This window comes from Danio aesculapii, chromosome 12 (genome assembly GCF_903798145.1).
Source record: "Danio aesculapii chromosome 12, fDanAes4.1, whole genome shotgun sequence".
Lineage (NCBI taxonomy): Eukaryota > Metazoa > Chordata > Actinopteri > Cypriniformes > Danionidae > Danio > Danio aesculapii.
Genome location: NC_079446.1, coordinates 18276124 through 18300077, shown reverse-complemented (window position 1 = coordinate 18300077; position 23954 = coordinate 18276124). Strand labels below are relative to the sequence as shown.

Genomic DNA, 23954 nt, shown 5'->3' with positions numbered 1-23954 from the left:
TCAGCACCCATAAAATTAGTGCCATTGTCACTTCTCAGGATTGACACCTGCCCTCTTCTGCTTACAAACCGTCGAATGGCATTTAGACAGGAATCTGTGTCTAATGAATGTGCAACTTCAATATGGATAGCTCTTGTTGTCAAACAAGTGAACAATACACCATATCTCTTCACATTGCTTCTACCTTGTTTGACTTCGAATGGTCCAAAATAATCCACACCTACATTTGTGAAAGGTGGCTGATCTGGTGTTACTCTGTCACGTGGTAGTTCTGACATCTTTTGCTCGCCAGCCTTTGCTCTGAATTTTCTGCATGTCACGCACCTGGACAGAAACTTTCTTACAATTGAGTTAGCAGATGTGATCCAAAATTTTTGCCGCAGTTTTGAAATCATATAATTTCTTCCACAATGTCCAACTCTCTCATGAATGTCTCTTAAGATTAAAGTGGTGACATGGGATTCTTTAGGTATAATGACTGGGTGTTTTACATGCTCAGGCATTGCAGATCTACCAAGACGTCCTCCAACTCTTAGCACTCCATCCTGTATTATTGGATCAACTCTGGTGAGGCAACTGTTCCTTTTTACGCATGAGTTACCTTTCTGCAAAGTGACCAGTTCTTCCTTGAATTCTCGACCCTGAATGAATTTGATGATCTCAATTTCTGCTCTTGATAAGTCCTGCGTTGATAGAGACTTGCAAGTATCTGCTATGTGATCAGATTCGTCTGCTTTAACCTTTTTTGTTTTTTGCATAAGCATGTCTTTGACCCGAAGAATCCAGGCTACAGCTCTTTTCAACTTGTACCAGTCAGAGTAATAACTAAGCAGTTCACATACAGCATCTGTGCTTTCTGTAGCACTCACCAGATTAACTGAGCCAGAGTGTTTAACCTCAATGTCATCATCTCTTACTGACAGGTCACAAATGTTCTCAGGCCAGTTACTTTCTGAATCTTTGAGAAAGGAGGGACCTTCAATCCAGTTTGTGCTTTTCATGAATTTTTCACAACAAAGTCCCCTGGATGCAGGATCAGCTGGATTCTGTGAGGTACTGATATACCTCCACTGTTGTAATTTGGTTGAATCTCTTATGATGGCAATTCTATTGGCAACAAAGGTTTTGAAACGAAGTTTTTCGTTTTCAATATACCTCAAAACAGTTGTGCTGTCAGTCCAAAATACAGAGTCCAGTAATTCCATTTCCAGTTCATATTTTAACATCTTGTCGATGTTCACAGCGACCACTGCCGCAGTCAATTCCATGCGTGGAATAGTGATTTGTTTCAGTGGTGCAACACGAGACTTCCCCATCATGAACGCGCAGTGTGTGAGTCCATCTACATTTGTCAACTTAAGGTAAGAGACTACTCCATATCCCATCTCACTTGCATCGGAGAAATGGTGAAGTTGTGCTGTAGTTGTAACTCCAAAGTCAGCTGGTTTTATGCATCTGACCACACTGAATTCAGACAACTGATGCAAGTCTTGTAACCAAGTTTTCCATCTTTTTGCAAACTGTTCAGGAATGTTGTCATCCCATGTCAACTTCTCTTTGCACAATTGCTGCATCAAAATCTTTGCTGGCAATATAACGGGTGAGAGAAAACCCAGCGGGTCATAGATTGAGCTTGCAATTGACAGGATTCCTCTTCTGGTGACAGGTTGTTCTTTCACATTGACTCTGAACTTGAACGTGTCTGAATTAACACACCACAGCACCCCTAGAGCTCTCTCGACAGGAAGTGCATCCTGACTTAAATCTAAGTCTCTTACTTCTTTAGCTCTTTCACTTTCAGGAATAGAAGACAATAAAGCACGACTGTTACTTGCCCATTTGGTGAGGTGAAACCCTCCACTAGCACAAAGATCTGTGAGATTTTTGTGTAAGGCGATGGCTTGCTCATCACTTGAAACTGACTTCAAGCAGTCATCTACATAGAAGTTTTTAAGCACCGTGTTGACTGCTTCAGATGATGCATTACTGCGATTTTCTTTTGCTGTTTTTCTAAGGGCATAGTTAGCAACACTTGGAGATGATTTTGCACCAAATAGGTGGACCAGCATTTTGTACTCCACTAAGTCCTGATTCACATCTCCATTCGGCCACCACAGAAAGTGCAAAAAGTCAGTGTCTTTTTCAGAAAGTTTCACTTGATAATACATGGCTTCAACATCTGCCATCATAGCCACTGATTCTTGCCTGAAACGTACAAGCACTCCAATGAGAGAATTCGTCATGTCTGGTCCTTGCAGGAGCTCATTGTTTAATGATACTCCCTGAAAGCTGGCTGCACAGTCAAAAACTACTCTTAACTTTTTCTTTTGCGGATGGTATACCCCATGGTGAGGTATATACCACACATGACCCTCTTGGTGGCTCAGGGGAGGTGTAGTGACCTTGACTGCATGACCTTTGGTGAACATGTCATTCATGAAATTTGAATACTCCTCATGAAAAGAGCGGTTTTTCTTGAATTTCCTTTTAAGATTTAACGCACGCTGGATGGCTGTGCTTAGGTTGTTGGGCATTTGAACAACTGTTTTCTTAAATGGAAGGCCAATGTAATAATGACCATTAGAAAACTCCATAGAATTAGAAACAGAGTCCAAAAACTGATAATCATCTTGCGACAACTCAGCTTTATCATCACAATTCCGTTCAGGGAAATCTTGGTTATACTGTTGTATTAGCATCTGTTCCATACTTTCAATGGAAATTCTGTTGACTGAAGCACTTGTTTGCCTTTTGTCATACATGATTTCCTCAACAGGTTCTCTGAGAGGTCCATTCAGAATCCATCCAAGAGCAGTTTTTACTGCATATGGCCCATTGTGTTTACTGTTGATTACTTGCCAGGGCTCTAGAAGCTTGTACTCCTTATTGCCTATGAGGATTTCAATTTCAGCATTAATCTGAGGCAACTTTACTTCGCTGAGGTATGGCCACTTTTCGATATCATGTTGTTGTGGGATGTTTTCCATTGACACTGGAATGCTCTTTTGTGTAAACACTTTTGAAAGTTCAACAAAGTTGTTTTCTTCCAGACCACTAATCTCCAAGTCAGTGAGCAGATAGCTTTCTACTCGTTTCTTTGAATTCATGGTGTTTAACAACATGTCAACTTTTCTGCCTTGAACATTTAACCGTCTTGCTAACGACTCAGTGCAGAAAGTGGCAGAACTTCCTGGGTCCATAAATGCATATACTTTCACTGTCCTGTCACTTTTTTTGGACTTTATTTTAACAGGTACTATGGCAAGAACGCAATTGTCTCCGGCCCCAGTACAGGCACTTGTTTCATGACTCACTGCAACAGGAACATTTTTAACTGTTTCAGTTTCATCCACTTTTGTTACCACCTTCTCATGAGTTTTGTCATGTGCATGAATGTGTAACATGCACGGATGTTTCTTTGAGCACAACTTACAAGTGATTCGCTTCGTACAGTCCTTGCTTACGTGTCCTTTTTTTAAGCATCCGAAGCAGAATCCATTCTTTCTCAGAAAGTCCAACTTGTCTTTGTATAACTTTGCACTGAATTTGTAACATTCATCCAATGTGTGATTTTTCTCACATAATGCACAGGGTTTAGTGAAAGCACTAATAACTGATGCACCATCATTTTTTGCTGTATTTAAGTCCTTGTGCCTTTCACTAAACTGTTGTATGCCAGTTGCAAAGCTGCTACCTCTTTTGCCCTCCTTATTCAGTTTGATTGCCTGAGAAGACTTATTAGTGTGTTTCTTATCACCTGACAAAACGTCCAGATCTCCAAAGAGTGGATTTGATATTACCTTTGCTTGTCGGTCAACAAATTCCACCAACTGTATGAATTTGGCTCTCCTTACTGTGCGATCCTCATGCTCATAAGCGTGGGCCCTCCATCTTTCACGCAATTTGTATGGCAGCTTTGAAATGATAATCCTCATGTTGGTAGGATTGTCTAGCTCATCCATGTAATCAATGTCTTCCATAACATTGCGGCAAGTCACTAAAAACAGTGAGTAAGCACTTAAAGACTTTCCGTCCTCTGACTTTATTTCAGGCCATTTGAATGCCTTTTGCATCAAAGATGTCGCAATTTTCAGCTCATTACCAAACCTCTCATGTAACAGTTTCATCGCTTCTGCATACCCACGATGTTCAGGCATATGCTGGCAGCTCTTCACAAGATCTCTAGGCTCTCCTCTAGTGTACTGCTCCAGAAAGTATAACTTATCAGCATCACTATCAGCTCTAGATTCAACAGCATGTTCAAATGCTTTAATAAAAGACCTGAATTCAAGTGGATCTCCATGAAACAAAGGAACGTCACGCTGAGGTAAGGATAACTGACATTGATTCTTTACAAGCATTTCTGTTATGTCTGTCTGGCGTTGCATCACTTGTTGAATCTGTACTGTGCCAATATTGTGGTGTGAAGTCTCATCACCATGTTTAGAACATTCATGTATCATGCTTGATCTTTTAGGTCTGACACTTGGAGGTTCACTTGTTTGAATTGTCTCAGGATGTTCTAACAATTTGCTAGACATTGATGGCGCACTGTACTCATTCTGCACACTATGCTGTGATTTGGGAAGATCTGTGTCACTTAATTTAGTAGCAACACTTTGACTTGCAACATATTGTTCTTCACTATCTTGATATACTTTTAGTTTAGCATCAGAAATGGCTAGAGCAGTTTTTATTTCCAGCTTTTCCATTTCAGCCTTTAACTGTGCTTCCTTCAGCTCCAATGCCTGTCGTTCTTTTAATGCTGCTGCTTTAGCTAACAATGCTGCTCTGTTTGCTTCTTCCTTAAGACGAGCTGATGATGCTGTAGACCTTGAGGACCTTTTAGATGCAGATGTCACTGCACTTCCAGACTTATTAGAAGCACGTGTCTTATATGACACCATTGATACACTGTCTAATGGTGACACTTCTTTGTCACAACTTTGAGACATTTTAATGGTGTCCGTAGTTTCCTCAATCCACAGCCTCACCTTTTCTATGAACCTTTTGCTGCACGACTCTTTAGGATGAAACCAAATTTCTTGGTCTGTCTCACACTCTTCCTTATTTAAGTACAACAGCACTGAAGTATTGCTTTCAACAAATTCTTCAAATAGTCTTTTATAAACCTTAAACTGCTTTGTTTCAATATCATTCAAATTGCAAGCATCTTCCATAAGCGATTCAATTTCGTTGGATTTTGCAGTTAATTGTCTCAACTTGCCTCTTCTTGCGTTGATCTTATTGTGAAGCTTCTCTTCCAAACCCTTGTCTGTGAGCGCCCTCCTGCGTTCAACATCGGTATTAGCCGCATCGTCACCGTCGTCCGCCATTTATGACCTTAATGCATGCAAACCCATTCACTATTGCATGTACTTTTCAATACACATTGTGTGCATTGTAATGCGATCTTTCTTTCCTCATTCATAACTTGAATCAGGCGCGAATCTGCGCTCGGCGGGACGTGATGCTGCGTCCGCAATATGCACCTGTCCTGATGCATTCTTCCATCCGCGCGCGCTCGCTCATCCAAAAAGTTGACAACGTGCAGTGAAAGTGAAAATGCGCTCTTAAACCACTTATCTTCTGTCGACGGAGAAAGCTTTTGACTTTACATGTAGGGTACATGTGACCATTCTGCTTAATTCACAAGTCCTGACGCGTATTAGTGCTCTTACATTCGATCAAGACACGAGAGTCCATCTAATTCAATGTATCTTCGTTTTATTTTCACATTAGACATCCACACGTGCCAATGTTGTCAAAATCCACTCACATACAACTTGTTTGTTCCAGCCTGATGAACAATGACTCCAATATTTCACTTCTACGGTCAAAAGCTTGTGCTCTCCAACTTCTGCACATTGCACTAAAAACTCACGTGTGTCACACCAACTGTGGAAACTATATGAAGCATACTACACATGCGCAGTAGAAAATAACGTAAAGTATATGCCATGCAAATGGCAAGAACATAAGAAGTATATAAAAACAGTATATATAAAAAAGTATATAACATGCAAATATATATATAAATATAAAACTTACCTAAAACACTAAACTATTAAATATGGCTCCTACAGCTAGTATCCAGGCATGTTATCATATCGACGGATGCCTCCAGCACGGGCTGGGGGGTCGTGTGCAACGAGCATGCAGCTGCGACTTCATGGATTAGACCCCATCTGCATTGGCATATCAACTGCCTAGAGCTGTTGGCAGTGTATCTCGCTCTCTGGCCTTTTTTCCAGTGCTGAAGCAGAAACACGTGCTGGTCAGGACGGACAGCATGGCGACGGTGGCTTATATCAACCGTATGGGGGGTATACGCTCTCGCCTAATGTTTCAGCTTGCTCACCGTCTGCTCTTTTGGAGTCAAATGCGGCTGAAATTGCTGCGTGCCATTCATATTCTGGACCAGCTCAACCGTGCAGACGATGCATTCTCAAGGCAGCTAGTGTTGCGAGGAGAATGGAGACTCCACCCTGATTCAGTCCAGCTGATATGGGCATGCTTCGGGGAGGCCCAGGTCAACCTGTTTGTTTCCCCCGACAATGCACATTGCCAGTTGTTTTATTCCCTGACGCCCCCTCTCATGCCCACTCGATTTGGTCTTCCTTAAAATTCTGTCAATGAAGACAGCTCTGCTGATCGCATTGGCATCGTTCAAGAGAGTCGGGGATCTGGAGGCATTTTCGGTCAGCAAATTGTGCCTTGAATTCGGGCCGGCTTACTCTCACGTTATCCTGAGACCCCGGCCTGTGGTGTGCCCAAGGTTCCTACCACCCCATTTAGAAATCAGGTTGTGAACTTGCAAGCGCTGCCTTTGGAGGAGACAAACTCAGTCCATTTACTGCTTTGACCCGTTCACGCTTTGCGCCTTTACGTGGAATGAAGGCAAAATTTGAAATCTTGTGAACAGCTCTTTGTCTGTTATGGTGGTCAGCAGAAGGGAAGTTTGAAGGGGAAGGGGAGGTTGGCCCACTGGTTAGTTGATGTCATCGCCCTTGCTTATCAATGCCAGGGCGAGCTGCGCCCCCCAATTGTGAGAGCGCACTCTACTAGAAGTGTCACCTCCACCTGGGCGTTAGCACACGGTGCCTCTCTCACAGATTTCTGCAGAGCTGCGGGCTGGGCAACACCTAACACATTAGCAAGGTTTTATAACCTTTGAGTGGAGCCTGTTTCTTCCTTATCATTGGGTAACCCCAGTCAATCGGGAGGAAACTAGGCTCGGTGTCAATAAACGCTAGCTGCGCCAGGTTCCCTAACCCGGATATGTGTGTGCATTTTCTATTCTACTAGTAAGTTTCCCTTTTCAGGTGAACCCTAGAGAATTCCTCTGAGGCCCCCAGCACCTGACTCAGCGGAGGAGTCGAGTGCATGGCTCAGTGCGTTGTCTGGTATGCCTGATTAACAAACAGGTTGACCTGGGCCTCCCCGAAGCATGCCCATATCAGCTGGACTGAATCAGGCATGTTGGAAGGTTGCGCTTTTGATGATGTCAGTGCGCTCATGCTACGCTTGGCAAACTGCACATCAGGAGCGTGGCGGGCTTAGCTGTTGTGGCGTTTTCCATACAGTCTCCCATAGTCTGTTTACCAGACACATATCGAAGTTCCTTATGAAGGGGAATGTCCTGGTTACGTCCATAACCCACGTTCCTTGAATAGGAAATGGAGACAATATTGCTTGTGATGTAGAAAATGTGCTTTGGCCTGACAGGCCAGAAAAATTAAAATTTTGGCAGAGTTGGGCAAGCTACTTGGAAAATGTAATGAGATAAGCTATTAGATACTCTACCTAAAATGTAGCTTAGCTACACCAAAAGCTACCACCTGGGAAATGTATTAAGCTAAGCTGTAAGCTACATGACAAAAGTAGCTTAGCTACATCTAAGATTTTTAAAAATATTTTTAAATCAAAGCGATTTTAATCCAAGTCTATCATATCTCAGTGATCAATAAACTGCCAATGAAACATATGAGGCATAATTGTTACAGAAGTCTACACCTCACTGAGTCGGATCAATGTGCGTAAGGCTGCTGGACCAGACGGTATTCCTGGGCGCGTCCTCAAAGCATGTGCCGAACAGCTCGCTGGGGTATTCACAGACATTTTCAACCTGTCGCTTAACCTAGCAACTGTGCCAACATGCTTTAAAACCACCTCTATTGTGCCAGTGCCGAAACACTCCAGCCCAACATGCCTGAATGACTACCGCCCTGTAGCACTCACACCTATCATCATGAAGTGCTTCGAGCGGTTGGTCCTGGCACATCTGAAAGACTCTCTGCCATCCACACTGGACCCACATCAGTTTGCCTACTGTGGCAACAGGAGCACAGAAGATGCCGTCTCCATAGCACTGCACTCTGTCCTCACACACCTGGACAATAAAAACACTTATGCACGAATGCTGTTTGTTGACTTCAGCTCAGCATTTAACACTTTCATACCCTCTAAGTTACTGATCAAACTCAGAGACCTGGATATCAACGCGTCTCTCTGCAACTGGGTTATGGACTTTCTGACTAACAGACCTCAGAATGTTAGATCAGGCCACATCTGCTCCACCACCATCACACTCAACACTGGTGTACCACAGGGCTGCATGCTGAGCCCCTTCCTCTACTCCCTTTTTACCATCGACTGTAGGCCTGTGAACAGATCCAACACCATCATCAAATTTGCAGATGACACCACAGTAATTGGTCTAATCAGCAATAATGATGAGACTGCCTATAGGGAGGAGATACAGCATCTGGCCACTTGGTGCACCGACAATAATCTGCTCCTTAACACCAGCAAGACCAAGGAGCTCATTGTGGACTTCAGGAAGGGACGAACAGGCTCACATGATCCCATCCACATTAATGGGATGGCCGTTGAGCCTGTCTCATCCTTCAAGTTCCTGGGGACCCACATCTCTAAGGACCTTTCCTGGACCACCAACACCTCCAGCCTGGTCAAGAAGGCTCACCAGCGCCTATTTATGTTGATTAGATGGCGCCGATGACGATGGCAGCCTCCGTGTCGTACTCTGCAGTAGTGTTTGTGTTTTTGTTAGTTTGTCCAGTCTCGAGTCATATTCCCACAATTAGTTTCACCAGAGACGAATTGTTGGACATTCGGGCACATACACCACCGAATATTTTTCCATACCTGGATTTATCTGATGTTCTGTTGGACATTGTAGTCGGCGGAGCCGCGGTGCTACTCAAACGCTTTCAAGCGCGCAGACGAGGAAAGCGTGCAGGCGCGCTGGTGAAACTCAGACAGCGCGGATTTCGGACTGCGCTGCCTAGCATCCATCTAGCAAATCTCCGCTCTCTACCCAACAAAATAGACGAACTCATTCTGCTCTCTCAGACAAACAGGGATTTTCTGCATTCAGCTGCTCTCTGTTTCTCGAAAAACCAGGCGGAACGACACCATACCGGACAACGCGCTTCACCTACCGGGCTATCAGCTGTTCACGAAGAATCAACGCGGAAATCACGCGGTGGCGGGACGTGCTGTTACATCAATGAAAGGTGGTGTACAGATGTAACAGTTTTAAAGAAGATGTGCTGTCCAGATCTCGAAGCACTGTTTATTAACTGTAAGCCTTTTTACTCCCCGCGCGAGTTCTGCTCGTTCATCCTCGTCAGTGTTTACATTACTCCGCTCGCGCACGCAAGCCTGGCGATACAGAAACTAGCTGATCAGATCACGGTGTTAGAGCAACAACACCCGGACTCTGTTTTAATCATTCTCGGGGATTTTAACAAAGCAAAACTGTTCCGTGAACTGCCAAAATATAGACAGCATGTTACATGTCCCACAAGAGACAGCAATATTCTGGATCACTGCTATACTACAATAAAGGATGCATACCGCTCCGTCCTACGAGCAGCTTTGGGACACTCTGACCATTGTTTGATTCATCTCATTCCAACCTACAGGCAGAAACTGAAAACAGCCAAACCTGTATTAAGATCTGTGAAAAGATGGACTAACGAAACAAAGCGGGATCTACAAGCCTGTTTCGACCTCACTGACTGGAGTGTTTTTGAAGCTGCTGCAAACGATCTGGATGAGCTCACAGAGACTGTAACATTTTATATCAGTTTCTGTGAAGACGTGTGCATTCCTACCAGGACTCAACTCACATACAACAATGACAAACCATGGTTTACTGTAAAACTCAGACAGCTACGTCAGGCCAAGGAGGTTGCTTACAGGAATGGGGAGAGGGCCTTGTATAAGCAGGCCAAATACACACTGGAAAAGGAGATCAGAGTCGCAAAAAGGAACTAATCTGAGAAACTAAGGAGTCAGTACTCTTCTAGCGACTCAGCATCTGTGTGGAAAAGTCTGAAAAACATCACAAACTACAAGACACCATCCCCCAGCACTGTAGACAATGAACGACTTGCAAATGACCTGAATGAGTTTTACTGCCGGTTTGTTGTTCACTGGACTCTCTTCAGTTTGCCTACAGAGCAAACAGGTCTGTGGATGATGCAGTAAATATGGTACTGCATTATGCTCTGCAACACCTAGAAAGACCAGGGACCCATGTGAGGATCTTGTTTGTTGACTTCAGCTCGGCGTTTAACACTATTATCCCAAAACTTCTCCTGCCCAAATTAACTCAGCTCTCTGTGCCCACCTCTGTCTGTCAGTGGATCAACAGCTTCCTAACGGACAAGCAGCAGCTGGTGAAGCTGGGAAAATTCTCATCTAGCATCCGCACAATCAGCACTGGCGCCCCCCAGGGGTGTGTCCTCTCCCCACTCCTCTTCTCCCTGTACACGAATGACTGCACATCAAAAGACTCCTCTGTGAAGCTCTTGAAGTTTGCAGACGACACCACACTTATCGGCCTCATTCAGGACGGTGACGAGTCTGCTTACAGACAGGAGGTTAAGGAGTTGGCTGTCTGGTGTAGCCACAACAACCTGGAGCTCAACACGCTCAAAACAGTGGAGATGATAGTGGACTTCAGGAGAAACCCCCCTGCTCTCCCCCACTGAGCATCATGGACAGCATTGTGGCAGCAGTGGAGTCATTCAGGTTCCTGGGCACCACCATCTCTCAGGACCTGAAGTGGGACACTCACATTGACTCCATTGTCAAAAAAGCTCAACAGAGGCTGTACTTTCTTCGTCAGCTGAGGAAGTTTAACCTCCCAAAGGAGCTGCTGAAACAGTTCTACACCTCCATCATTGAATCAGTCATCTGCACATCAATAAATGTCTGGTTTAGCTCAGCTACTAAATACGACCTCCAAAGACTACGTCGAATAGTTTGGACTGCTGAGCGAATCACTGGTACAACCCTTCCTACTCCCCAAGAACTGTACTTATCCAGAGCGAGCAGAAGGGCTGCCAAAATCACTCTGGACCCCTCACACCCAGCACACTGCCTCTTTGAACTTTTACCTTCTGGTCGACGCTACAGAGCACTGCGCACCAGAACAGCCCGACACAGAAACAGTTTCTTCCCTCAGGCAATCCATCTCATGAACACTTGATGATAATAATTGTGGAACCAACATCACTACTTGCTATACACTTTTATACACATATACACTTATTTAACTACACACTTTACATGCCAATTTGCACATAACAGCTGCACATATAACGTTGTATTTAGTAATAAACATGTACATACACTTGTCAATCTGTATATTTGCACTCACTACTTACTTCTATTTTTTAAAATATATTTATTATCTGTTTTTTGTCCTGTCTCTGTAATCCTGTTGCACTGTAGAAGCTCTGTCACGAAAACAAATTCCTAGTATGTGTGAACATACCTGGCAAAGCTCTTTCTGATTCTGATTCTGATTCTTCTTGAGGCAACTAAAGAAAAAACAGCTTTCATCAGCCGTCTTAGTGAACTTCTACCGATGCACAATAGAAAGCATCCTGACCAACTGCGTCACAGTCTGGTATGGAAGCTGCTCTGTTGCTGAGCGTAAGGCACTGCAGCGGGTGGTGAAAACTGCCCAACACATCACAGGGACTACACTGCCAGCCATAGAGGACATCCAGAAGAAACACTGTCTGCGCAGAGCACGCAGTATTCTTAAGGACACCTCTCACCCTGCTCACAGACTGTTTTCTTTTCTGCCTTCCGGCAGGCGCTTCAGGCTCCCCCGGACAAAAACCAGCAGACTGAGGAACAGCTTTTTCCCCAGAGCTGTCTCCCTTTTGAACTCTGCCCCTCACTGACTCTTTTGATTTATTGTAAATCTGTTCATAGCTAATACAACCTGTATATAATGTTCATAGTACATCCATCTGTAAATATCACCATAGTTTTTCTATAACTGCACTTTATAACTTATACCTGTATCCTGCACTTGCTGCTATTGCACTGCTGGTTAGACCTAAACTGCATTTCGTTGCCTTGTACTTGTACATGTGTAATGACAATAAAGTTGAATCTAATCTAAAATTCAATGTTTTACTGCAATTAATATGCTGTTCCAAACAAAAACAAATTTTACTATACAGCAAAACTGTAGAAAACCTGGTACAAATATATACTGGCAATCAAAATTAGAGAGCAATTTATAAATAATTGAACAATTTTAAAATAATGTCATCTTCACTGCTTAATGGTTTTTGTCCCATCTATACCATGCTACCAGAACACCTTTTCCCCAAAATTGCTAAGGCATTTAAAAAAAAAAATAACATTATTTTGCAGAAAACACACTGATTAGAGAACACTCACACTCAAAAATAGAGAACAACAATGACTGTAGCATGGAAAAAGATTACAACAAAGTTTTCTGAAGGTTACAACAGTCAGCAATTAGTATGAAGTGTACAGGCCTCTGCTCTGAATGACTTAAGCACATCTGCGGCCACAGGGCAGCACTAGTCTCTCACACTGCTCTGGTGTGATTTTGGTCCACTCTTTTTCTTTACTGTAGTGGGTTTCTTGACCATAACTTTGTCACCAAGGATTTTCCAGAGGTTCTCTATTGGGTTGAGGTTAGGTATACTTAGCTGTATAAGAGGCCCAACTCCTTCTGCAGAAAACAGAGAGCGCATGCTCGAGTGACGTCACTGTCACTGGACGGTAGCTTCGCTGCGTTTGTTTGGAGTTCGCTGCGTTTGTTTGGAGTTTAGATTCGCAATTTACATTTTATCATAAAATACCTCCTCATTCACTAAATATTTATCTCTCCTACTTGGGGTGAACAATCCCCTAACACACTCATACAAACAAATCTACTTTTAAACGTTCTGTCTCTCGAGCATCCGCTTGGTGTTTGTAGCTTTAGCCTGCTAGCACCGCTGGTCAGCTAAAGCTACCAACCTCTTTCACTCACTAATTTTCTCACTTTCTGGCTTTGCTCTTCACCTTGTACAATGTCGCTTGCGTGTCTGTCCTTGAGTGCAGGAGAGGCATCGATGGAGGCGCTGGAGCTGGAGCTGGAAGCGGTGGAGTCCCAGATTCGCTCGCTGGAGACGAAGCGAGAGGGCATCAGAGCACTGCTCTTAACCCGTACTCGCTCGTCTGAGGTAAGTGTCCGATACAACGACAATCTCCCAGTTTCTTCAACCCCGCGTGTTTCTCTGTCCAGGCCCAGCGCACCGAGGACGCGGTTCGCCCAGGCGTCGTTCACGCCGACACCCGGCTACCACGGCCCCTGGGTGCAGCCGCGTAAGGTGCTTGCCAGGTCCCGGGGCAGAACGTCTCCTCCTCCGGTGTTCGAGATCCCCACGGAGAACCGCTTCGCCCCTCTCCGCGAGACGGGTCGCAATGTTGCCATCATTGGCGACTCAATCGTCCGCCACGTCCGCTCCACTTCATCCAAAGGTAACAAAGTACGCACTTTCTGCTTCCCTGGTGCCCGAGTTAAGAATATTTCTGCACAGATACCTACTATCCTGAGCGCTGCCGAGAGCCTCGGTGCCGCCGTCCTCCACGTGGGGACGAACGACACCGGGCTCCGGCAGACGGAGATCCTGAAGAAGGACTTCAGGAGCCTGATCGAGACGGTTCGACGCACTTCGCCCGCCACGCAGATCATCGTTTCTGGACCGCTTCCTACCTACCGCCGAGGAAATGAAAGGTTCAGTAGACTTTTTGCTCTGAATGAATGGCTATTAACATGGTGTGAAGAACAGAAATTGCTCTTTGCCAATAACTGGAATCTTTTCTGGGAGCGTCCTAGGCTTTTCCGCGCTGATGGGCTGCACCCCAGTCGAGCTGGAGCTGAACTCCTGTCGGACAACATCACCAGAACACTTCGCTCTATCTGACTAGTAAGTAAAAATTCACAAAATTCACAATTTAGCCACACAGACTCCTATTCGTCCCACATAAATAACAGTAATGCATACCTAGCTAACCCCATAGAGACTGTGTCTGTTCCTCGCATTATTAGATCAAGAAACAAACGTACTGTGTGCTCCAGAAATAATCTATTAAGAATTAAACCAGAAAAAACACTAAAAAGTGAAAATACAAATTTCATGAAGCTTGGTCTCCTAAACATCAGGTCACTAGCACCTAAAGCACTTATCATAAATGAAATAATAACAGATAACAATCTTAATGCACTCTGTCTCACTGAAACCTGGCTGAAACAAAATGACTATATTAGTTTAAATGAGGCAACTCCTCCAGGATTCTTATATAAACATGAGGCTCGTCAAACTGGTCGTGGTGGTGGAGTCGCGTCAATCTTTAGTGATATTCTTAATGTTAATCAGAGAACGGACTTATGTTTAGCTCCTTTGAAGTACTAGCGCTTAATGTTGTCCTTCCAAACACTATGCAAAAACCTATGTTATCTCTCGCTCTAATCACCATATATAGACCTCCAGGACCCTATGTCAATTTTCTAAAAGAGTTTTCTGATTTTATCTCTGACTTACTAGTTAAAACTGATAAAATACTAATTGTAGGAGACTTTAACATCCACATAGATGACGCTAACGACACATTAGGGCTCGCGTTTACGGACTTGCTGGTCTCACTAGGAATAAAGCAAAATGTTATTGGTCCAACTCATCGCCTAAAGCATACACTAGATCTAATTCTGTCTTATGGAATTGAGGTCACTAATGTAGACATTATACCACAAAGTGATGATATTACAGACCACTACCTACTACTATATAAGCTGTGTTTACCTGAAATTAGCAGATCCGCTCCGATATATCGCCCTAGCAGAACTATTGTTCCGTCCACTAAAGATGAATTTATAAATAACTTACCTGATCTTTCTCTACTTCGAAATGCACCCGCAAACGCAAATGACCTTGATGTAGTAACCAGCAGTATGGATGCCATCTTTACTAGCACTCTAAATACTGTGGCACCCATCAAACTAAAAAAGGCTAGAGAGAATAAAACTACACCATGGTATAATAGTCATACCCGCGCTCTCAAAACAGCAGCCCGTGCCCTGGAACGTAAATGGAAAAAAACTAATTTAGAAGTCTTTCGAATTGCATACAAAGACAGTATGTCCAGCTATAGGAGGGCTTTAAAATCTGCCAGGGCTGAGCCCTCCGCAAACTGATAGAAAATAATCAAAACAATCCTAGATTCTTATTTAGCACCATCGCTAAATTAACAAATAATCGGTCATCTTTGGAACAAACAGTTCCACCGCAAAATTAGTAGTGATGACTTCATGATTTTTTCAGTGATAAAATAGAAGGCTTTAGACAGAAAAATAGGAGATATTAAACTTTCTGCACCGCCTTATACTTCAGATCCAGTAACACGCCTCTGAATCTAAATAACCTACAGTGCTTTAAAATCATAGAACAGGAAGAGCTAGACAAAATTAAAATAGCTCTAAATCAGCTACGTGTATATTGGACCCAATTCCAACAAAGTTACTGAAAGAATTGCTACCTGTTATAGGAGAACCTCTTCTTAACATTATCAACTCTTCTTATCTTTAGGCCATGTTCCAAATCCTTACAAGTTAGCTGTTATTAAACCTATTATTAAGAAACCACAACTGGAACCCAGCAACTTAGCTAATTATAGGCCTATTTCAAACCTTCCATTTATATCTAAAATACTAGAAAAAGTTGTTTCTGCTCAATTATGCTCCTTTCTGCAGACCAACAATGTTTTTGAAGTGTTTCAGTCAGGTTTCAGAGCTCATCACAGTACAGAAACTGCATTAGTGAAAATAACCACGATTTACTCTTAGCTGCTGACCAAGGGTGCATCTCGCTATTAGTTCTACTCGATCTTAGTGCGGCATTTGACACCATTGACATGGTATCCTTATTAATCGCTTAAAGTCTACAGGTGTCCAGGGACATGCCCTACAATGGTTTAAGTCATACTTATCTGACCGTTACCAGTTTGTAAATATAAATGGACAGCCTTCACAAATCAGCCCAGTAAAATACGGGGGGCCTCAAGGATCAGTTTTAGGCCCTTTACTGTTTACAATATACAGGCTACCCCCTGGGAGACATTATTAGAAGACATGGGATCAGCTTTCACTGCTATGCAGATGATACTCAATTATATATTTCAACTAAACCTGACGAGACGTCTAATCTGTCCAAGCTAACTGAGTGTATTAAAGATGTTAAAGACTGGATGACCAACAATTATCTTCTCTTAAACTCAGACAAAACAGAATTATTACTTATTGGGCCTAAATACTGTACACAGCAGATCTCACAACTCGACCTACAATTAGAGGGATACAAAGTTAGCGTTAGCTCTACTATAAAAGATCTGGGTGTCATATTAGACAGCAATTTAACTTTTAAAAATCATATTTCCCATGTCACAAAAACTGCTTTCTTTCATCTGAGAAATATAGCTAAGTTACGAAGTATGCTATCCATCTCAGATGCAGAAAAGCTAGTCCATGCTTTTATGACTTCTAGCTGGACTACTGTAATGCACTGTTTGCAGGCTGCCCAGCATCCTCTATTAACAAACTTCAATTAGTACAAAATGCAGCTGCCAGAGTTCTTACCAGGTCTAGAAATTTGATCACATCACCCCAATTTTATCCTCCTTACACTGGCTGCCTGTTAAGTTTCGTAATTGAATTTAAAATATTGCTTCTTACATATAAAGCTTTAAATAATCTAGCTCCTGTTTATCTAACCAATCTTCTGTCCTCGCTACAATCCAACTCGCTCTTTAAGATCTCAAAACTCAGGGCTTCTGGTAGTACCTAGAATAGCAAAGTCGAGTAAGGAGGTCGAGCCTTCTCATTTATAGCTCCTAAACTCTGGAATAGCCTTCCTGATAACGTCCGAGGCTCAGACACACCTCCCAATTCAAAACTAGATAAAGACCTATCTGTTCAGTAAAGCATACACTTAGTGCACCACTTAGGGGGCTTCCACACAGGTTATGCATCTTGCTGATATACACTGTGAACATCAGCCTACGCTAATTATTTTCTTTATTCTCCATTTCCACCTGGGGATACTCTTCCCGAGGCCCCCCAGACTATGCAGAGTCACTGATTCGATCCAAGACCAACGACGAGATGATCCCAAGGTTTCCATATCCTGGACCTGGCCGAATCCTGAACAACTACTGCGATGGTCATGGAGGAGTGGAGGAACATGAGACTGTTTCCTATGACGCTCCAGAGACAGACGAGTCTTCGCTGAGGCCAGCTTCCAGCCTCCGCCACTGAGACTGCAGCTCTGCACAAGACGTTTGGCCAGCGGAGAAATTAAAATGATCGTGCCCAACTGAGTCTGGTTTCTCTCAAGGTTTTTTTTCTTCACTTCCCGCCTTTAGTGAGTTTTTTTTTCCTCTCCGCTGTCGCCACTGGCTTGCATGGTTCAGGATCTGTAGAGCTGCGCATCGATGGATTTGCTCTTCAGTGTTTGGACTCTCAGTAGTGATTATTAACCCACACTGAACTGAGCTAAACTGAACTGAACTTAAACACTACAAACTGAACTACACTGTTCCTATTTACTGTGACCTTTTATGTGAAGCTGCTTTGACACCAATCTACATTGTATAAGCGCTATACAAATAAAGGTGGAATTGAATTGAATTGAAACATACCCCAAACCATGACACTTTCTCCCTCACTTTTCACTGACTTCTTTACACACTTTGTGTTCAGTCTTTCTCCAGTTTGTCACCAAACATAATGTTTCCCATCGTACCCAAATAAATGAAAACTTGCTTTCATTACTGAAAGGAATTTTGGAGCAGTTGTCCTCTGTCCACACAACCTGCTCCTCAGCAAAGCTTAGTCTAGCCTTTTGATTCTTTCTGCTTATGAGAGGTTTGTTCACTGCAGAGTGGGCAATGCTCTTAAACGTCGAGACACATTATGACGAGGCAGATCTTTACCCTGTTCAGCGCTGAAATGGTGAGCAATTGCAGCTTCAGTTTGGAAACGATTGCCTATTGAGATTCTCTGCAGTATCCTGTCCTCTCTGTATTTGTCTTCCGTGGACGACCAGCCTTCTTGAGAGACTTGGATGAGTTTGTGATAGGGATGGCTGACGTGAAACGACATTTTGACAGTGTCGAGATCCCGAAGTGCAAGTGTTTCGAAACACTGTACCGAAGCATGATCCGAAACACCCAGGTCACGTGACTAAAGTGTTTCAAAACACCTGGTCATGTGACTAAAGCGATTCAAAGGATTGATCAGTGCAAGAAGCGCTTCCAGACCTGGCGAATCTGGATTTGACTGACAGGGTCATACATAAATTTATGTCTCGTTTGGCCTAGTGGACCGTGCGTGTTGTAACAGATTTCCAAATGACTTTTGGGTTCGTATCCCGACTTGTACAAATACTCTCCAAAACCATGATTTTATGTATTCATGTTACTTTTTATGGTGTAGTCTAGGTAGGATACAGCTGCAGATACGCCTTCAAATTTTTTGTAACTGTAGAACAATAATTAATATTTTATACAGTACGTGATGGTTGTGTTTAGGGTTGGGGTAGATGTTAATAAAATACAATAAATGGGAAATTTTATGAATAAAATAAATAATTCTTGTTAACGTCTGTCCACAACTGTATCTGATCTAGCAACAGCGCTGTTTTATGACCAAAACAAGCCATATTTATTCACAAAGTGTTTATTCGGATGTCAGACCAATGTTGAAACAAAACAATGCACGAACAAAGCATCTTAAACTGATATTAAAGCATTTCATAGTAGCTGTATCAGCCTGGAATCGAACCAACAATCCCCGTATGGTATTCAAGAACCCTAACCACTTCACTATATCACTTGAGGGTTCAAGCCTACAAAGTGGGGTTAATACCTCAATTTGCTCAACCGTTCTTTGCTGAAGCTGTTCCATTGCAATACATAAAATTACCACTAGGCGTCACTGTAAAGTGGGGTTTCGAAACGTTTCGAAGCATCGACACATTTGCTTAAAACTGTTTCAGTGTTTCATGAAGCCTCGCTTTGCCCACCACTAGTTTGTGATGTTGTAAAGATCCAATATGCTTGAAATTACAGATTTGGAACTAATTTTTTGGAACGACCAATTTGTCTTAATAGGGTCATCCCTTTGGCCTTTATCTGGACAACCTGCTGCTGGAGGCTTTCAGTCACTTTAGAACGGCTCACCACCTTGCAGAGTCAATGAAACTGGAAATTAAGCTAGCCAGTTAAATAGGGGTTGACAGGACAATCAAGGAAATTAGCACCAGATGCCAGATTAACACCAGTAACTGGGAGGTATCTGAAAGTGTTCTCTAATTTGATCAGTGTGTTTTCTGCAGAATAATGGTTTTTTGTTAAAAGTTATTTTGGGGAAAAAGGTGTTCTGGTAGCATAGTATACATAGGACCAAAACTCCAACTGTTAAGCAGTGAAGATGACATTATTTCAGAATTGTTCAATTATTTATAATTGTTTTCTAATTTTGATCGCCAGTGTATATATATATATATATATATACACACATATATTAGTGGTGGGGCCGTTATCGGCGTTAACGTGCTGTGTTAACGCGAGACTTATCGCGCGGTTAAAAAAATATCGCCATTAATCTATTCTCAATGTTGGGTTGGGAGCTGGGTTATTTACGCAAGCTATGATGACTTTCACCTTGATATTTTAGTGCGGATGTATACCTGACCGGTGAGCCATCTGACAAAATGTGCCCTTCTGAATCAAATCAGCAGGATGCCCTTCTCCAGTTCGGCAGTTTTAACTCATGAACATTTCATTCATGCCCCTGTGACAAACTGAGGTATTAGACGCAAATACAGAGTAAGGACTGGTGAGAGTGTTATGGAATTTATTAACGAACTCCAAGTGGAAAGAAAAAACTTTCGCATTTCGCAATGTGTGTGCGGTCCTTTACTGACAGCCGCATGTGTGGATCTTGTCAGAAAATATGGCGGAAAGTAATATATGACGATAATAGTTTAATTGCGGTGTTTACTTCAATAATGCCACTAATATATGCACTCCACATCTTAATTCCCGAGGGGGAGGACTTTGTATTGCCACGCTCGTCCTTCGAACGCAAACCGGAGAAAAGGGCGGTGGCGAGGAAGAATGGAGACGTAAAAATATGCGTCATTCAGGTCTATGGCTGCAAACCAACCCTGTGGACGGATGCTCTGAAGCAAGCGTTTCTGCGTGAGTATTCTGAAAGGCATTTTGTGTAAATGACAGTTCAGTCTGCGCAGATCTAGGATTGGTTTTAATCCCCTGCTCTTTTTGGGTACGATGAAATACGGGCTGTAAAACCCGGACTTCATCTCGGCTGGAGGGACCTACTCGATTGCATTCTTCGCCATTAGGACAGCAATCTCCTCTCGCAAGACAGGGGCGCTCTCGGGGATAACCCTCGTGAAAAGGACACCCGTGAACTTGGGAGGGTGAATAGCGAACTGAATCACATAGCCGAGTCTGACCGTCCGTATGAGCCACCGCGATGTGCTGGGCAGTGCTAACCAGGCCGACAGAGCACGCGCTAATGGCACCATCGGAGCAATCGCTGACGTGCCAGCGGAGAGGAAACTCGGAATGGGAGTGCTCACCCCGAGAAGCAGTGTGTCCCGAGGAAGAGCTGAAAGAAGAGAATGTCTCTTACCTTCCTCCCTGGATACCGCAGTGAGGCCGGAGTGAGAGAAAGGAGTCCGTTCTGCTGCACTCTGAGGGCCTGAGGCAAAGGGTCCCGGCGCTGCGAGCTGGAAGGTGAAGCGTCCCAGACTGGCAGTGCTCGGGTTTGTGCATCCGGAGAGAGTGGAAACTGCTCTTTTGTTGAAAATTTGGTTGCCGCCAGCCCACAGGCCAGCAGCGATGAGTTTAAAGTTGTTGTTATGGACTGATGTGATGATCCTCGGCCCCCCACCGAGGACCGAGAGACTCAGATAACCTGCACGCTTTGGAAAGGAGTTTGGGTGGACCTCTCCAAGTGGAGTGGCTCTGCGGACAGAGATTGACCGCGATAGCGCTCCACCTGGGGAATCGCCTCATAACCCCTGGCCGCTCCATCATCGAGGGAGGTGAGAGCAGGAGCGCACGAGGACCGGGCAGAGAAAGGTGCTCTCGATGCCTGCGTGAGCTCTCTGTGTACCTCCGGGAAGAAGGGGACGGGGGTCTAGAAGGCTTCGCCTTCTTCTTCACCCCCACGTAACACCCATCTAAGCGGTCCGGCCACGGTTCTGGGGGACAAGCCATCTCCAGTCCGCAACCCAGTGAAAAATGAAAGCGCGGCCAACTCGGAGGATGGACCAGTGTTCGCACTCGAAGCAGAGACAGAGTGCACTGACGAGGAGCGAGGGGTCAGCGGGCCTGAAGGCGACGGATTAGCGGGGGGGGGGGGGGGGGGGGGGGGGGGGGGGTTCATAGGTTTTATATGCGACCATCAACTCGTCTTTTCAGAGAATCACAAACTGACAAAGCATTGCTGTCGCACTGATACAAGTTTTATTTATGGAGAAAAGTCAGAGCACTGCAGTGTTTGGGTGTTCTGCGTTTGTCTGGGAAAATTTAAAATTAGTCTTACCGAAATGTGAATATTCCATACAAGCTGAAGCTGATCGGTCAAATCTTGTCACAAGACTCACGGTGCACTCGTGCCTCGGCCCGGGGTTCATTGGTGCGAGCTTATCACGTGGCTTGTGCACACAAACCGCTTGTTAATAAGTGGGTTGCGGATCTATTCCTTGGCAGTTCGCGGGTCCTTCCCTTGGCCTTTTTCCCTTAGCAAAGAAACTTTCTAAAGATGCCTGTTTCTACTCTATTTGCTGCTTGTGGGTTAAATTTTGGTGCTCAAGTGATTGAGACGTAGCGAGCTCACTTTTCAAAATAAAAGACTTTTCAAATAAAAGATTGTTCAGACTCAGATATAAATAAACGGAAATAATGAATGATTTCTTGTGCAGCTTGGTACCAATTGATCCACGGACCGGTGGTTGAGGACCACTGAGCTAGGGGATCAAATGAACTAACGCAACATGATCATTCTAATTGCCCACTGCTAAGAATTTTTTAAAATATGACACGACCACCCACAAAGCTAGCTGAGGCCACCCTTGTGGGCCGCGACCCCCCTGTTGTAACCTTTGGTCTAAAGCACTCCCAAAGTCTGATTATTACAGACACACATAGAAGTTCCCTTATGAAGGGGAGCGATGGTTTGTTCTGTAGACAATCGAAAAAAATATGGGGCTAATAATGTTGACCTTAAAATGTTTTTTTTTATTACTGTAAAAAACTGCTCTTATTCTAGCCGAAATAAAACAAATAGGACTTTCTCCAGAAGAAAAAATATTATCAGACATCCTCTAAAAATTTTCTTGCTCTGTTAAACATAATTTGCAAAATATTTTAAAAATAAAACAAAATTCAAAGGGGGGCTAATAATTCTGACTTCAATTGTACATCTTATTGAACGTAATTTTTTTTATCACCAATTATCATAGTAGAACAGTTTCTCAAGCAGTTTGTGATGCATTTTGGAAACCAGAGATGAGGCACTATTCTAATGCGCTACCTAGCTTGAGAAACCCGTTCTCAAAGCCTTAAAGAGCCCATATTATACATGAAATAGGGTCATATTTAGGTTGTAAGGGTCTCCAACAACAGTCTAATATGCATGCAGGGTCAAAAAACACTTTCATGGTCTTATAATCTGCATTTATTTTTACCTAATTATCCCAGCGACACCCATATGAATCGTTTAGCGATTCATTTGTTCCCAAACCCCTTATCAGCACGAAGCTAATTTGCGCTGATTGGACCGATGACAGCCTGCTGCGATTGGTCGACGACACTGACAGGCTTCAACGCAAGACAGAGTGAAATGCCAGCAGATAATCAACAATATAAAAGTAGTCACAGTACATACACGCTTCATAGTGGATTTTGGCTGCCAGTGGGTGAATGTAAATACAGACGATGGACTAGAAAATACCAACGACTAACTATTTTATCAAGCAAAAAGTCCAAGAACTGGCGAGGAGATCTCCTAGCCCATCACAATCTACTTGCTCTTTTCACAACACACACACACAGGGCCGGCGCGTCCATAGCGGCGACACCTCCCTCACCACCCGCGTCCTCAGTTCAGTTATATCCGCGAATAATAACAGTCTTACTGATCCTTCCTTTAACAAACCGATGAAGTCTTCTTTTTAAGCATGTAGTTTCCAGAAGCACTCGATCTGCTCAAGGCTGGGCTATATTGCTGAGGTTTCATCTTTGATTAGACTGTCAATAATATCCATCTGCACAGCGTGACTTCATTCGACCAGTGTCTGTGTGTCTCTGTGTGTGTGCTTTTTTTCTGTTAGTGGGCGGGGCCGCAGGTTTCAAATCTCCCGGGTTTACGCGCGCGACTACTTGTGTTTCGTAGCCGCGTCATTACGAAACACCTAATGATCGTTATCAGACGACTCGTTTGAAGCACTATGAGTCGACTCTTTTAAACACTGTACACTTACAGATTTAATCCTTAGCTGGACATTTCACTT

The 23954-nt window shown here is 43.6% G+C and overlaps 2 protein-coding genes across 2 annotated transcripts; one reads left to right on the top strand and one right to left on the bottom strand.

Annotated features, from left to right (window-relative positions):
• Nucleotides 1-258: 258 nt before the first annotated feature.
• On the bottom strand, nt 259-1316 carry LOC130238871 (uncharacterized). The gene is made up of 2 exons (XM_056469990.1): nt 602-1316; nt 259-335 (listed from the first exon to the last, which is right to left on the bottom strand). The coding sequence occupies exons 1-2, from the start codon at nt 1314-1316 to the stop codon at nt 259-261; spliced, it is 792 nt and encodes a 263-aa protein (XP_056325965.1).
• Nucleotides 1317-13091: 11775 nt separating this feature from the next.
• LOC130238020 (uncharacterized) lies at nt 13092-17578 on the top strand. The gene is made up of 2 exons (XM_056468879.1): nt 13092-14282; nt 17469-17578. The coding sequence occupies exon 1, from the start codon at nt 13383-13385 to the stop codon at nt 14277-14279; it is 897 nt and encodes a 298-aa protein (XP_056324854.1). The 5' UTR covers nt 13092-13382; the 3' UTR covers nt 14280-14282; nt 17469-17578.
• Nucleotides 17579-23954: the final 6376 nt, after the last annotated feature.

Coding starts and splice junctions, on each gene's coding strand:
- LOC130238871 (XM_056469990.1), bottom strand. CDS start 1,316: ATGGGGAAGTCTCGTGTTGCACCACTGAAACAAATCACTATTCCACGC. Junction 336..601: donor ACTGGTCACTTTGCAGAAAG/GTAACTCATGCG, acceptor ATTGTAAGAAAG/TTTCTGTCCAGGTGCGTGAC.
- LOC130238020 (XM_056468879.1), top strand. CDS start 13,383: ATGTCGCTTGCGTGTCTGTCCTTGAGTGCAGGAGAGGCATCGATGGAG.